This window comes from Stigmatopora nigra, chromosome 12 (assembly GCF_051989575.1).
Source record: "Stigmatopora nigra isolate UIUO_SnigA chromosome 12, RoL_Snig_1.1, whole genome shotgun sequence".
Lineage (NCBI taxonomy): Eukaryota > Metazoa > Chordata > Actinopteri > Syngnathiformes > Syngnathidae > Stigmatopora > Stigmatopora nigra.
In genome coordinates this window covers 9,813,343-9,830,422 of record NC_135519.1, presented here as the reverse complement: position 1 = coordinate 9,830,422, position 17,080 = coordinate 9,813,343, and the positions used below count along the sequence as shown (strand labels likewise).

At 40.1% G+C, this 17,080-nt stretch overlaps 1 protein-coding gene across 5 annotated transcripts; it reads left to right on the top strand.

Annotated features, from left to right (window-relative positions):
* The first annotated feature begins 53 nt into the window (after positions 1 to 53).
* On the top strand, positions 54 to 16,840 carry LOC144205164 (LIM domain-binding protein 3-like). Of its 5 annotated transcripts, XM_077729339.1 has the most exons (15): positions 54 to 214; positions 3,479 to 3,684; positions 6,624 to 6,775; positions 7,988 to 8,057; positions 9,447 to 9,469; positions 11,080 to 11,265; positions 11,865 to 12,040; positions 12,160 to 12,214; positions 13,253 to 13,303; positions 14,224 to 14,555; positions 14,619 to 14,946; positions 15,018 to 15,198; positions 15,321 to 15,441; positions 15,517 to 15,632; positions 15,961 to 16,840. In XM_077729339.1, exons 2-15 carry the CDS (start codon positions 3,589 to 3,591, stop codon positions 16,048 to 16,050), a joined length of 1,977 nt encoding a protein of 658 aa, XP_077585465.1. In that variant the 5' UTR covers positions 54 to 214; positions 3,479 to 3,588; the 3' UTR covers positions 16,051 to 16,840. The 5 variants fall into 5 exon arrangements, with proteins under 5 accessions (XP_077585465.1, XP_077585460.1, XP_077585459.1 ...); XM_077729334.1 differs by lacking the exons at positions 11,865 to 12,040; positions 12,160 to 12,214 and having other exon boundaries at positions 11,062 to 11,265; XM_077729333.1 differs by lacking the exons at positions 9,447 to 9,469; positions 11,080 to 11,265; positions 13,253 to 13,303 and adding an exon at positions 8,428 to 8,570.
* Positions 16,841 to 17,080: the final 240 nt, after the last annotated feature.

Sequence of the window (17,080 nt, the reverse complement as noted above, 5' to 3'; positions counted from 1 at the left end):
CCAGTAGTTTTCAGTTGTATCTGTCTCTTTAAATACAAAGCCAGGTAATTAAACGCTGCCCGCACAACCAGTGCCGAAGAAGCCAAACACAACTGTAGTAAAAAAGAAACTACTTGGCTGCTCTTCTGGGTGATCGCACGCGAAGGGGATTCCTGCGGGTCAAACGAGCGAGTCCCCTGCTGCAAAGGAACAATGGCAGCGCAACACTTACAAGGTACTTTGCCATGTTTGACCTTTCTTTTCGTGTCCTCCCATGTTATCTACTAATCCCCTTTAGCTTCACCGCCGCCATCATCTGTGACGTCAGTCCGGCGCAGGTGGGTGGCAAAGGTGCTTTGGGGGTATAACAGATGCTCTTTTTGGTTTATATATAAAAATGTGACTCATTTGTCTTAAGATGGCATTGTTAGTGCTAAATCTTGGCTTGAGTTTGAAAATTATCTCATTTGTCAACAAACAAAATAGATTGCATCAAATGTAAAAACAATTATAACTGAATTTGAATCCAATACCTTTACATATTGTTGGGAAATTTTGCACAATTTATGATTGCCACATTAAGTATTCTTCAAATAAACAAATATATTTTCTTTTAATATAAAAAAGCAAGTCTGTAAGTGAAACTGATTCAGAACTATTTTACGGATATTTTTATGGTTTTTTTGTTTGCTCTTGTCTCAATGTTGTAAGGTCATATTATCACTATTTCAATTGATTTTTTGACCTATATTATGTCATGTCAACTGGTTGATTTGTAGTTTTTTGTGTGTTTCATATTATTCGATGAAAAAAGGTGGCTTTGTTGAAGAACATGGTAGATTTTTCATGTTACGAAATGGATTTATTGGCATTGTCATACAAGAAACTCATGAACAGTATTTTTTCAGTTTTTCAACTATATTTGTTTGTGCGGCCCTCCCTAGATGAAGAAGCTGCAGAAAATGACAGTTATGTGCAACAATTTGTGTTTTAGTGTCATCCGTATGTGCGTATTCGCGATGTGATCATTTCAGGAAGCATTTCAGACATCCTGTGCAAGATACAATATCTCCCATCCAGTCCACATTGGTGACATTCCGCCTGTGACAAAAGTGTCTAAACTTAGACGCTGATACTGATAGTTATGTTAGAACATGCACACACAAACACAGACAGACTCGCGATTAGAACTTTCAAAGTGAGACAAAACTGTTTTGATCTGTTATAAAGGTGGATGGGCCGCATCATTAATGGAAAACAATTGACAAATTTGAAGGAGTAGAGAGTAATGAAAACAGATAAAAAATGTAAAATTTGGGAAAAATGTTTCATATCCTCAATCTGGTCTGTTTTGGGGACTACAATGCCCATGTAAAATCTTTTCCACAAAATTGACAATGAATCTTATATTCCAGTTCGCCTAATGAATGTGTTGTGGTTGATGATATCAAATCTATATGTTTTAGGCCGAGTTTGGTGGGTGGGGCTTCACCCAGGCTTGAACCTCTTGGAGGCCCTTGTGGCCTAATCGGTTGATAATAGGGGCTAGAAATGGAGCATTACATTACTCTATGCTATGCAAGAAAACTATACAGTGGTATATACCTATACTTTCAAAAGGAATTATTCCCGAAGTGGTTTTGTAACTTGGATTTTTCTTCAGTAGAGACATATTTTACATTGAATTAGTGTAATCTGTTCCACAATCTTTATTACTACCCCCTAAACTCTTTAAAATATATATAATATAGGTATAAGTATTGTTTTGCATTGTAATTTTGAATGACAAGTGTGCGAAAATGAGAAAATTATTTCTTAATCTAATAAAATGAATAATAATTGTTACCATTTTTCAATTGCATTGAATTGTGGAAGGCAGCATCTACATGCACAGAAACACAACTTAAAATTATGTTACGCACACTCAGAAAAAAACAAGAAACAACTCCAATGGGAAAGCAAATCTTGCCCGTAAATTTAAAAAAAAAATTGTCTTGGAGGGATGTTTTATTTTGTTTGATATTTTGCAATTTGGACAGTTTTCTTCTTGGAACAAAAGGTTAACCTATTGAGGCTTATGTTAACTGAATATTTTTTTCTGTAGATGCATTCATAGATAGAGGTACCCCTTTCCTCTGATACACCCCTCCAATCTCTCCCAAAAAGATAGATGTTCTATCCGTCAATGGCAAGGAACGTGTTAATGACACTATATTACATGAAGTCATGAACACAAGTTCTGCAATGAATTGTTAGGGCAGCTGCCAGTGTTAAAGAGAAATATATTTAGTAACACGTTTACATGCACCTGTCGTGAACGACTGCCAAAATAAAAGCCATTAAGTTGATGGATGAGATTGCTTATTATGTCATAAACAAAGCATATTCAAATCGAATAATGAACCCGTTGACTTCAGTTTGATCCACTTTAACATGAACTAGATTTAAAATAATAAATAGATAATAAGACTGTATATTTTCAACTGTATCTTCAAAGTGAAGTATGATGTCACTCTCTTGGACTGTTTCCCGTAAGATGAAACTTTTGACTTTTCAAAGGAGCTTTTGAGTTATGTGATTTCAGATTTGTTTTCATGGCAAATATTTTATGTGTGAGGGTGGCTGAATGTAATATCCTTGGAAATCTCATGTGTTGTGCTATTTAACACTTCATGTTTTTATTTTTTTTCTTCAGTCGTTACAGAGTACTCATTAAACCCATTGGCTGTCATTGGCAGCACTAGTAATCTAATCCATTTTGATTGTTATGAATGAATGAATGTACATTCAATACAACCCTTAGTGCCATCAATGGCACTTAAACTTTAAAATTCTTAGGCAGTCATCCCAATTTAAAGGAATTGGATGTCTATCACTGTGAATGGGATGAATTGACTTAAAAAAATAAACTTCAGAGTGTTACTTGGGCAATCAATTTGTTTTAATTTGATAATTTAGTTTTAATTACTGTTGGGTGAATTCAGAGTTATTTTTATCACATTTTTGGGAATATTTCAATTACATCTTTCTTTATTAAATCATTAGTCCATCAGAATGGATTGATGATAATAGATAGAGCTCAATTGGAATGAATTGGACATATACAAAAAAATCTATATATTTTTAATGTGGCAGTGTTGATAATTCAATGGCGACCTTTCAATAATACGCCATCTGACATTTTTACTTCATGCTTGACCTTTTTTGTTGTTTTACTACCCCGATATAAGATGATGAGACCCATGCTGGCCTGTTCCATTCTAGGGAGACCCTAAAGGGGGTTTGAGAGAAATCTGCCGGGTCTATATTAGCGCCAGTGAATCACGGCTAGCTCGCCATAATGTGTGTCCCCTTTCACGCCATATAAGCCAAGTGCCCACCTCCAAAGTGACCCCCCCACAGCCACCCAACACCATCCGTCCATCTGTGTCTATTCTTAGCCTATCACTTGGGCAGGTCCTCATCGGGTTCACGTCTTCTTCTGGTCTTGTGCTCTCAGAAGCCCCCGGCCCACCCTCACGTCCCACCGCTTTGGCCGTTCTCTGAGGCCACCTGAAAATTTGTCACCCCACTTTCTGGAGAAAAAAGGAACTTTACCCAGCTTGGACCATGAGCTCGTACACTGTGTCGCTACCCGGGCCCGGACCTTGGGGGTTTCGACTCCAAGGAGGGAAGGACTTCAACATGCCACTCACCATCTCTAGGGTAAGATAATGGCCCACTCAAAAAGGTTTTATTTCTTTAAAATTGACTAATCATCAAATAATCTTACAATAAATAGAATATTGTCATATTTAAATCTGTTTATTTACTGTACAATTACTTTGGGCGAGATATTTTAGTTGTATACAAAAAAAACATCAAATGAAATGTTGGACTATGAATGTACAGGACAATTTTTCAAGGCAAATGTTTTTAAAAATTTGAATAATATTCGTCATAAAGATACTGTGCATTAGTCAAGGACTAGGGGTATCAGATTAAATGTTTTACTCTTTGGATATAACTTTAAAAAAATATATGTATATATTCACATTCACAATCATACCTAGAGTGGTCAGCCAGCCTACCCTGTATGTTTTTGAGATGACTGAAAAAAGAAAAGGAGCCACCGGAAAAAAACCCACGCAAGCCCAGGGAGAACATGCAAACTGACCTAGGATCGAACCCCGACCCCAAAACTTTAAGGCCAACACGCATGAGTTCGCTCCCTGGCCGGGTTTTCCTCCCAAATCCCCCAAAACATGGATAGTAGGCTGGTTGGACACTTTAAATTGCCCTTATAGCTGAGCATGAGCATGAGTAGTTGTCTGTCTCCTTATGCTCTGCGATTGGCTGACAACCATTTCACAGTGTCCCCAATAGCTGCCCGTAGTTAGCCGGGTTTTGCTTCAGCACCCCTGCAACATTGTGAGGATAAGCAGTATGGAAAATGAATGAATGAATAAAATAAACTTCTAAAAAGATAAAAATAAAGGATTGGAACTCCACCTTGTCTCCAAAAAATCAAACATCAATCAAAATATCTGTTGAATCATTTCATAGTTAAGATAGATAAGATATGATTAAAATATTGTTTTGCTTTGTCTTCTGATCAACAACTACAGGTGCTTTATGCTTCTATTGACCTAACGCAATTCATTTATAGTGTACTGTCCAACTAAAACTAAAAAAAAACAAAAAGAAATAAGCAGTTTAATTGAAACGATCAAATACATGGCTTCTACTAGCACAATGAGGTGCCATAGGCATCTATAGGCAGACAACAAGTAAATACTTTAGTAGGTGTAGTGATACTCGCATTTCTTCTGGTTTTGTGCAAAACTGTGCTATGTATTCATTAATATCATCAAACATTTGGCCAGTGTTGTCATTTCAATTGGAAAAAAATGTTTTGGGTTCAATAACACTGACAAGTTATACATTTATGTAATACCGTAATGCAAACGTTAACAACTGACTTCGATGATGGCTCGAGTTTTGAGTGCTGAAGTTTTTTGGGGGCATCAAAGAGGAGACGGCGAGAAATTAGGGCGTGGCAGCTACCAGCATTTGTTGGGGGCGGACGAAAGTGGATAAGTCGGGGCCTAAAAGTGGAAACGGTATTGGTTTCACGTGCGCTCGGAATAGACCGACTGAAAAGCCCCGAGTCAGGGTGTCACCATGTTACGTGGCCGCCAATCCAGTCTAGATGCCCTCTTGCACTTTCACCGTCTTTGTGGTGAATAGTTGACAGGACGTCATTTCCCTTGTGATTACTTTTTTCTGCTTTGAAAAATCTAGCTGGACATTAGAAGCAGAAAACTGCGCTTTTCCAAAGTAAAAAGCAGATGTTGGCAAATATTTCATTTGGAGTCTTTATAAGTTAACAGGCGGAACATTGGGGGAGTGGTCACAAGTCTGCCTCTCAGTTCTGAGATCAAGAGCTCAATTCCGGGCTTGAGCCTTCCTGTGTGGAGTTTGCATGTTCTCACTGTGCCTTGATGGGTTTCCCCTGGGTAGTCCCGTTTCCTCCCCCATTTGAAAAACGTGCATGGTAGGCTGATTGTCCGCAGTTGTTAGTGTGTGCATGATTGATTCTTTGTGTCATTTGACCCTGAGATTGTCTGGCAATCAATTCAGGGTCAATTCAGTGACCCTTATGAGGAAAATGCCAAATACAAATGTCTCAACAATTGGACTATTGTGCAAATGTGCAAATCCTGCAATGTTCAAATTACATTGCGCAGGCCAAAAAATACATACATATGTATTTTCTTTTCATTTACCTTATCTCCATCTTTTATGTTTGACTTCCAAATGTGAACCAAAGGAATGCAGACGTGTTACAGTGTTCTGTACAGTACATTTAAGTTAACAGCCCACTTGAACTTAGATGCAATGCTCCCTGCTGGCCGCTGTTGCAGCACTTGTGTTGACAGGCATGTTGCCGTTTTTAGCTCCTGAAGGTCAGCCAACACACACACACACACACACACACACACACACACACACACACACACACACACACACACACACACACACACACACACACACACACACACACACACACACACACACACATAACTTATCAGTTAACTCCTCTGTTAGCATCTACTGTTACAAGCGTGTGGGGTCACTGTATTTACTTTAAGAAGGCTTAGATAACCTCCATAGATATTTTCTCTCTACTCAGAAACACTCACTCACTTGGGGAGATAAACCCTCTGAGACGGACATATTTTAAGGTCATTATCAGACGATCGCATTCAATATGATAGGATGTTTTGGCATATGTGTGATTAGTTGGTCTGGGAACCTTCCAGGACGCCATGATTGATATATTAGTCCTGTCTGCATTCGGTTTTTTTCATTCATTCACTGCCATTGACAGTCATAGACATACAAAACTGCTGCACTTAGGTGTTAATCTTTAGAGCGCTGAGATTGCATATATGAGATTCTATGGCGGCGATTTTTAAAAGGAATTTCGTTCACGTAAAGTTTAGAGAACAAGAGGATTTTATTTATTTTGTTGGTCTTCATGAAAATGATTGCTTGATTTTATCATTTGAGAGAACATGAGTGGAACATGTGATGATAGTGAGAACACTATCTATTTAATTATTTGTGTGTGTGTGTCTGTGTCTAACAAATTTGTTTAGATCACACCGGGCAGCAAAGCGGCACAAGCCAACCTGGTTCAGGGGGACGTCATTATGGCCATCGATGGCGCCAGTACAGATGGCATGACCCACTTGGAGGCCCAAAACAAGATCAAGATGGCCAGCTACAACCTGTCGCTCACCATGACCAAGTAAGAGCTCAGAGGGGAAGAAAAGCAATAATACAAATAATAATAATAGTGATACAAGCTCTGAAGATGGGAGCTGATAAGAAGAGCCGTGCATCTCCCACACACTTAGAAGTTGATCCTGGGGAGCGGTGGGGAGATCACATGTTGGGATATCTGGAACAAAAGCAATTGTGTTGCTATATTTAGTCACTTTTCCAAATAATATTTTTTTTTTATGTGAAAATTACTGTTTTGGTGCTTTGAAAATGAGCTAATTAACTTTCACAGTTTTGCATAAGAATAAAAGTTACCAAATTGGAAGAAGTGCAATAAGATGTCCAATCCATTCAGACCAAGAAGGCATGGCAGCCATCATTCATTCTTTAGGTTACATTGTCCTCAACTTAGAACATTTTAACTTCTCTTCTGCCTTATTCCGCCAATTCGTCCCTAACACCCGTCTTTCTACTTATCTGTGGCATCGTGCTCTCTGTGTTTGTACACCTGGAGTATTTTTGCCTCTTTCGCCATCCAAAAAATCCTTTTATCCTAGGTCTCCTAGTCAAAATAGATTGGATGTCTTTTTTCAATAATGGCAGCTGATGGGTTATTTTTTATACATATACTGTTTTTATTTTTCAAATGTATATGCAATGAGGATTTTTAATTTGAAAAATTAAAACAAATCATTTTCAAAGTGATCATTACCCTTCCTAGGCCAAACGGATTGGACATCTAACACTGCCAATGGCAACCAGAGTGAATAAGAAGGAAACTTTTTAAGGTGGATGTGACCTACTGGTTGCCCCAAAGTTTTTTTTTTCTTTGGGGTTGGGGCAGGAGGGGATTGGGCAAACATGATCTGAAAAGATAAACGAGGAAATGAATGTCGGTGCACGCTGAGCCAGGAGCCCTGTCTCATAACTGAGCGTCGGCGCTCCGGGTAAGGCAGATAAGATGATGGTGAGGTTGGATTTTATTTAACATGTGTAGATGATATTTGTTGACGCATTCGTTCACTTCAGGGTCATATTACAATGTCTAGTAGGTAAAATGTGCTTTGTTTACTTGAGCATTTCCATGACAACCGCAGGTTTGGGTCGATAGTCGCAACAAGGGGGGGACACCAGCGCTTTTTCCTGGAAATGACAGTTTATGTTGATGAAACATACTGACCATAAATTGCTTGATGGAATGCCTAAATCTGAAGTGAGTTTTTCTGTGTCTGTGTAGGTCCAAACGTCCCGTTGTCATGCCAACGCCCAGAATTGATGCTGGTATTTCCATGATCCCGCGCCAGCAGGTGAGCTATGCTAAAATGCATTAGAGGTCGTAAACCCCTTAGCTACCATTGAGCGTAATAGACCTCCAATCTATTTCTAGTGGAACATCTGGCAAACTTTCATTTCTGCCATTTTCCTACTTCATATTGATTGGACATCCACTACTGATAAATACATTTAGATTCACCGCCGAAGGATGAAAAAAGCCACATGATTGGATGTCCAGCTCTATCATAGGCAGACAACAAGTTGTAGGTTAAAGCGTAATCACATTTAGCATTTTACTCTATTGGAGTAATTGTTCAATTAAGAAAACAAGAGCAGAGGGGTTAAAAAAAAAGATCGTTTTGAAATTTGTCTTGATGATACATTCTTTTGCCGCGGTCGCAGGTTAACGGTCGCCTGTCGGCGGGCGGTGCCTCGCCGGCACCCCCAGAGGCGACCGGCAAGAAGCAGTATAACTCTCCCATCGGCCTCTACTCTGAGGAAACTCTTAGAGAGATGGCGGCCATTCAGGCAGGCCTCCCCGTTGGGTACGTAGCCAGGGACAGGAAATAATTACAGAGGGTCCTTGACTCATGAGTTTGTCCAAATTGACCCAATTGCTGCCATTGACAGCGATTGAAGGATTTTTTCCATTCCCCTCCCAGTCCAAATTGATTTGACGTACATGGCCATCAATGGCAGCCAAGGAGTTAAAAGCTGAGATTTTCGCTTTCTGTTGCAGGTTAAGGTATAGGTTACTATTAGCGATAAGTCAACAATTATTGTTGTGATTAGTTTGCAAAGTAAAAGATCATAATCAGAGTTTTATGAACTTTATTTAATCGAATAATTGATTTGTAATGAAGGCAATTCCCTGACCTTTCTTTTTTTTTCGTTTTTAAATATTAAGCACATTACATTTTAAAATAGAATGCAAAACTATGCTACTACTAGTAAGCAAATCACTTCTCTGTTTCATTAATGTACTTTAAATGGGAACGTGGATTTGATATAGAGGTTAAATGAGTAAATTCAACTCATAAGTCAAGGTGCCACTGTCCTCGTCTGGTTTGATCATAATTATAAGTGTTGATCCCACCCGCACCCTGTAATACGGAGGAGAAAAGGAAGAGTTTCCCGACATTTTCTATCAAAAAATGTTTTCTTCGAATTTGCAAAAATTCAAAGGCAGTAGTAGAGTTGCGTTTTTCAGTTGATTGTTGGCTTTGCTGTTTAATGGCAGAGTGAAAACTGTCCAGGAGATGTGCATTCAGAGGACAAATACACACTCAACTTTTTACCGTCCTTGTCTTTGTTACGCCAACTAAAAGTGAAGTCACATGACTAATGGTCTCCCTGTTTCCCCTCATCTTTCTCATTGTTCGTTCCGGCCTCCTTTGCCTTCTCTCCATGGCCAAAACCAGGTTTTCAGCCCCCCGGCGCCCAAGTTAGTACCATGTTGCAGAGTGCATTGAGTTTTAAGTGTGTGCTTCCATGGTAGTGTTGGAATGATGCTGTACAGCATGGTTTTCTAGAGAAGCTGCTTTATTTGCAGTGCCTTTTTGTTTTGAAGTTGCTGTGTTTTGGTGCTACTACAGAAATTGCGAGAACCATTTTGAATATTTAAGGACTCCTATAGTACAGCAATATCATGGCAGTGGTTTACAAAATGGATAAATATGTAATGTTCACTTATTTTGCTTTCAAATCAAATGCAAAATTATTTATTTCAATTAATTAATTCTGAACAATTGTCAGTATTTATTATTGAATTGATTATTCCATCAATTTAGAATGGGATGAAAAAAAATCCAATTGAAGGTTCTTTCACCTCCTATGCCAAAAGCAGGGGGCTTTAAAATTAATTAATATTCACATTAACTATTTGTATTACATACTAATTGTGAAGTCGTTTAACCGAGTTGTTTATTATATATTATCCCTGAAAGTAAGACATATTTTATTTATCTATAACATTTTACATTATCAGTTTTTTGTCATCAACAAGATACAAAGACTAATGGTAGTGTAGCATTAAGCAAGAGGACAAAATCATTTTTCATGCGGTCTTTTTTTTTTTCTTTTGATATTTAGAAAGGCCATGTTGGCATTTCAAATGATACAGACATTTTATTGTGTAAGTGTGTCCGTTCAACTCATCACACAAACACGGCTAAATGAGTGACGCCGTACGCTTGGCGTGAAGGTCACCTGGTGCCAGTGCCGGGCGACGTTTGATTGGCGGGAGCATGTTGATGCCAGGGACTGAGATGGTGTGTGTGTGTGTGTGTGTGCATGTCTCAAACACAATTCACAATGACTTCTCTCATACATTCCTGAAACACACATGCAAACTACAACGATGATCTCACATTCACCTAAAATTCTTTTGTAAACACACCTTTATTCCGAAAAAAAACCTGCCTCTAACATTGGTAAAATCTCTCACTATAACTATACAAATATACCTATTAATGCCGTCTAATATTCACAATTTTGGGTATGTTGTATACAAAGTGCCGTCAAATTGTCAGAGTGATATTGTTCTTTAGTGCATTTTTTTACTGTTTATTTATTTAATTAAATGAATATACATGTAAATAATATAGATAAAAAATGTACTTACTGTAAATATAGTAAGTGCAAAATTTCACCCAAAAATAAATGCATTTTAATTATTAAATTTGACAGCACTAGTTCTTACTTGTACAATATACTATGTCTACCACAAAAATGCAAGTTGACAATATCATCACACACTAATGAAATGTTCTCATATTTACTACTTAAACACCATCCCAAAATCAAAATTATGCACGCATGACTCAATTAGTCTTACACTACCGAAAGTGCTTTCTAGCATTCAAATAAATGCTCCCACGCACATTCTGTAATCACAAAAACTTGTTTAGTTCACCTAATTTCTGTAACACGGTCAGGTAATGCCGCTGCTTCGCTGTGGCATGAGGTTGCGTCGCCGACACGCATATTCAAGTGCACTTTTCCTCTTCTAACTCACGCGGCTTGCTCACCTCTTAGCCCCGTTCCCCCGATCAGCGCCGCCGGCAGGGTGCTAAAGGATGGCCTCCCAGCGGCCCACAAGGCCATTGAGGTGAAGGGCCCCGGGGGCAAGGCCACTATCATCCACGCCCAGTACAACACTCCCATCAGCATGTACTCCCAGGACTCCATCATGGACGCCATTGCTGGGCAGACCATGACCAAGGGACACGATGCAGTCGGGTGAGAGTAAACAACCCCCCGATTTTGCTCTTGAGTTAGGGGCGATGTTGAAGCTTTTTTTGGCTACTTTACTCCAGGACGCAAGATGCTGGCTTTTTTTAGTGCGGTTTGTTTATGACACTTGTTTGATGGACAGCAGGGGGCTTTGGCATGGGAAAAAGGAGTGTGCTAAGATATGAATGGGTGTGGATGAGCGAGTGATCTACAGTCATGTGACTAACACTTTGTTGTGCTGGACAGTATTCAAATTTTCTTGGCCTTAGTCAAATGCAATTGAATAGATCTCAAAATGATTCTTAATGCTTTATGTGAGCGTTTTGTCTCACATCTGCCTTTTCTTGCTCAATGCTGCTTTAAAAAAGAATGCAAACGTTGAAACCTACCTTTTCTCCTTCTGTATTAAGCACCACTGTCTGTCTTTTTTAACCACATCATATTTTTCTACGGTATCTTATATTCCCTTTTTTTCATTTGAGATTCAACTACCCCCTCCAAAAAATAAGAAAAAATAGGTCCCCTTGTTCCCAAGCTGAATTCTTGTGGGGGTTTTGTGGTTGGGTTGGCGGTGGTGGTGGCATCCCCCCTGTGTCCGGTTGCAGTCCACTAACAGAGCGGGCAGTGGACAGCGCCTCACCTGTCTACCGGGCTGTCTTGAGTGCTGAGGAAGAAGAGGATGAAAATGGGCAAGGATGCCTCTCACTCCGAGTTGGCGTTCAGTCCAAAACCTTCCAGGCGCTCGCCCACATGATGGGAACGGATGCTGGAATAAAACCAGGTAAGAAAAATGATGCAATATTTTTTTTATTATAATGAAGTTAACCGCTTAAAACAGAAACACTTGTTTTTACTAGTATCGTTATTTAGCTTTTTAATTTCTTGCTTTATTTGTTGCAGTAATGGAGGATCATGAAGAGAAGGATGAGGACAATGAGGTGATGGAGAATAGTAGGTAGGCTGCGTTACTGGAACCTGGGAACCATCTCAGGAAGCCCTGCCCCTTCCCACGAAGCCACGCCCCACCACCCATCTCACCTCACCACCACTCCCCACTAAAACCTAAATTATTTTTTTTTTCCACCAAAATGAAAACAATGATACCACCAGATGGAAGTCCCAGCCTTCTAAATATCAGAAAGTCCACTCATTTGTAATGAGTAATATTCAACGCAAGGTGTCATTGTAGGACACAGTATTTTCAAATATTGAATAGCACTTCATTGGGTGAACTAATTGTTGAAATTTGGTGACACCCTCACATAGATATTTATTTAGTTTTGTGTTCTTATAATTCTATTTTAAGCCTCCCAAGTGTCTGTCATCATGATTGAAGCATTATTAATATTGAATTAAATTGAATGCTTTTATTGTTATTTTATACAATACAAGCATTCAATTCAATATCAATAATAAATAAAATAATATAAATAATATTAAATAAAATTAATATTGTTGCATGGATCAAATCGTAGCAATTCAAAAACACTTGTTTGTATCCTTTTTTTATAATTTCACAGTTGAAGCATTTTTCTAAAATTACTAATATGTTTTGCTTGCTTTGAAGTGCAATTGAAGGCAATAGTTGTCCAATGCATCAGGACATCGATAGTCGCAATTGGCAGCTTTGTGTCGAAATACGTTTAACGGTCTAAACAGGTTGTCTGTCATTGACTAGTGACCAATTAAGTGTGCATTAGATGGGCTGTGAGAAGAGTGGATGAGAATAAGTGGATGTGTGTGTTCAGAAGCAGTTCAGAAGTAGATTTCTTTTCTACAAAGAGTGTATTTTTGTCTTTTTTAAAATGCTTTTTGGCTTTTTGGAATGGAAATCCTCCTCTTTTTTGAATGGGAAAATTAAAAGTCTTCTTGTTGAGGGAGGGTGATGCTCACTTCTTGTATCTTAGTGGAACACGTGTTTTCCTACAGATCTTGAATGCCAGGTGAGGCACTGATGCATGCTCTGGTGTTTTCTTTTTTTCCACACATGCAGTTTAAAGCATCAGTCGCCCGCAGGCGTCCAGCACAAGGCGGCCGTGTCCAGGTACCGCCGGCCGGTGTCATGCCACGCTGCCAATGTTCCTTGTCGTCTTTCGTTGAGCTTCTTGAACGCTATATGGCACTGCTTCAGCGCTCATAAATTCCCTGACTGCTAGAGTCGAATAAATTCAACATTTAGAAGGCAAGGGTTAATACAACTGATGTGTAAAATCATCAACTTGGTATCAATTTTATAGATGCAAACCCGTCAATAGATGGCAGCGATGTGCCATTTTTTTTAAATAGAAACAGCTGTTCTGGTTAACTAATCCACATTTGATTCATCATTCGCTAAAGAACAATGAGAGAACAAATGTTTCTTTCATTTTGTAGATTCTAAGTATATATAATCGTAAAATACAAAATTCCACGGGTCATCAACGGCATTTCATAAAGAGAACCAGTAAATTATCTGCATACTTGCACTCTTGTGTAGCAAAGTGTCATTTCTTTATTGTTGTTGTTTTTTTTTCTTTAATTAGCTGGAATGTATATTCATCTTTTCAAAGAGGGTAATTTATTTCATTTACGAAAGAATTATGTCACTAACATGCAATATGGAAAAGAAACACAGTGGCTTGTTAGGTTTAAATGGAGGAGTAGACGAGGTTAGACAATATCATCGTCAATTTGTTCCTCTACTTGAAATTCAATTTCCATTGCTGAGCGCTCCATCTGCCTCGTCATTTTCGTTTTGATCGTCATTGTCCCATTGTCTTTGCAGTTTTTCACTGTCTAATATTGGCTGCCATTGCCCGATGTCGGTGTCCAATCCAATTGGACTGGGAGGGGCTCGCACCAATCCAACGATCACTACCAGCCCTTCCCGGTTCAAATGTATTGATTGTCCGTTGCCATCAATGGAGGTCAAAAGGTTAAACACATTGTCTTCATAATCATTATCATCATTTCCTTTCTCCCCAGTCAATTTGGTCAGCCTGCACCTGCAGCATCTCCACAAGCTCCTCCCCCTCAGCAATTCCAGCAGGCTCCGCAAGCCCCAACCCCTCAGCACATCCAGCAGGCCCCACCCCCTCAGCACTTCCAGCAGGCCCCACCCCCTCAGCACTTCCAGCAGGCTCCACCCCCTCAGCACTTCCAGCAGGCCCCGCCCCCTCAGCACTTCCAGCAGGCTCCACCCCCTCAGCACTTCCAGCAGGCTCCGCCCATCCAGCAGAGCTCCATCCAGATCCCGGTGGGCTCCGCCTCCCCTAAAGTGGTCAGCACGGCCTGCATTTACCCATCACAGCCGGCAGGTAAGCCGCAAATGGAGCCTCGTAGAATTTCGCAGCCTGACTGATGTTTCCCGTTTCCTCCAGCTACACCACCTCGCACCTACCCTGCCGCGCCGGCTCCGGCAATGGACGCCGGCGGCAACCGCCCACCCTGGGTGACCGACAGCTCCTTTGCCAATAAGTTTGACCCGAGCAAGACCACAACCAATGTGGTCAAAGCGCCACCATTACCTCAGGCTGCACCGCCTCCACCCCAGTACATCCCTGACCACCATGCCCCCGCACCCATGGCTCCCATGGCGCTTAACACTGCCCCAATGCCCCCTGTGGCCAGAGGGGTGGCACAGCGGGCCGAGAGGTTTGCGGCCAGCAGCCGCACGCCATTGTGTGGCGCTTGCAACAGCATCATCAGGTAGGAAGATGTCTGTCATATTTGTATATTTTTATTAAGAGTTTTTTTCCAAAATGCACTGGCATTTTTAGGGGTCCATTCCTTGTGGCGCTTGGCCGTTCGTGGCACCCCGAAGAGTTCAACTGCCAGTACTGCAATATGTCACTGGCTGACGTCAGCTTTGTGGAGGAGCAGAACAGTGTTTACTGCGAAAACTGTTATGAGGAATTCTTCGCCCCCACCTGTGCACGCTGCACCACCAAGATCATGGGGGTAAATGGCGAAAATGTTTAGACCGACGTTTTATCAGAATTAACTTCATTTAATTCATATAGCTGACTATCAACGTCCTACTTTGAAATAATTTGCCACTAATATTGTTCTTCTGGTGGCAGGAAGTGATGCATGCCCTCAGGCAGACGTGGCACACCACCTGTTTCGTGTGCGCCGCCTGCGGGAAAGCTTTTGGTAACAGCCTCTTCCACATGGAGGATGGAGAGCCGTACTGCGAGAAAGGTCCACCACCGACCGCCCTTGCACTCATGGCTGCCCGCACACCGACATCCGGTTAACAAAGTCCTGCCTCCACAGATTATGTGGCGCTCTTCAGTACCAAGTGTCATGGCTGTGAGTTCCCGGTGGAAGCAGGGGATAAATTCATCGAGGCGCTCGGACATACCTGGCATGACACCTGCTTTGTCTGTGCGGTGAGAACACACACACACACACCTCAGACACAAGTCTAATTATCAAAACTGAAAGGGATGACAGAATAAGTTTTTTTCCCCTAAACGTTCAGTAACCCCCAAAAAAGACACATTTTCAAGAATTGTGTCAAATTTAGGGAATAAATCCAATTCAGGTTGTCTTCCACTTACTCCCTAAAGTTAACTGGGATATGCTCCAATATCCCCGCAACACTTGTATTATATATTATTCTCTTATCTCATTTTATGAACCACTTTATCCTGGATAGATTCGAAAAAAGTTGGCACCATTCAGCACTTATAAACTTTATTTGTTCTCTGTTTTCAGGTGTGTCATGTCAACCTGGAGGGTCAACCTTTTTACTCCAAGAAAGACAAACCTCTGTGCAAGAAGCATGCTCATGCCATCAATGTCTAACATGCTAGCTCTTCACTTTTGCCAAAAAAAGAAAAAAAAGAGACTGTTTGTATGCTGGGTTGCTCCAGGCTTTGCTCGTTGCCTGCTATTAATGAAAGAGATCCAAATGATTAGAACATCTATCAGCGTCAAAGGAAGTAAATGAGTTAAAAAAAAAAAAATCTTTAGCTGCCATTGATGGTGATAGACGTCCAAACTATTTTGCCTGCTGGGTGGTTGTGATGTCATCACTGTATGTTTTTATTAAAGTACAACATTGAAATGTGGTAATTCACTTAAAAGCACAAAATGTTTGAACAGTACACTGATTTTTTGATGGAAGCCAAGCCTCCCACTTCAAATGAATTGGATCTCTATCATTGTCAATGGCACTGAAAGCTAATGATATACTCAATTATAAACAAACGGTGATGGCAACAACACTTGGTAGTCAAAATGGTGCCTGTTAATTCGATTTTTATTGAAATATTTTTCCTAAAATGAATTATTTCCTTTTTTTTTAGGTGTGTTTATTTCAATCAAATCCCCCTAAAGTTACAAATGTCACAGTGTGAGTGTGCCTTAAACACAATGCCTAAGTGTCCACTTTTCAGGGTTTTTCTACCCGTGGTATGCACGTTTTTGTTCCGCTGCTACTGCCGCACTATTTTCATGTTGCCGGAAGAAAGGAAAGGATGGGAGAAAAGAAGAGGTATGAATTGAAAGGAAAGCAGTTCATCTCACCCAAAGAGATTGCTCATAATAAGAATTATTTCTGCTGCAAGTGGAATAAAGTCCAACATTGCTGCAACCTTCTTGTCTGGTGAATTGTAATTTTCATTCCTATTTTTAGTAGTGTGTAGACTCTGTAGAGGATACGTTTTGGATTGGCTATTTTTTTGACATAAGATAAGACAACAACATTGAGTCGATAAGGAATCTTGTTATGATTTATGCATTGGCCTTTACATCACTGAACTTCACACTGTCGATTACTGTCACATTTGTAATGTTTCCTAAGTAAAATCAAGATTGAACATTTTTTCCTTCC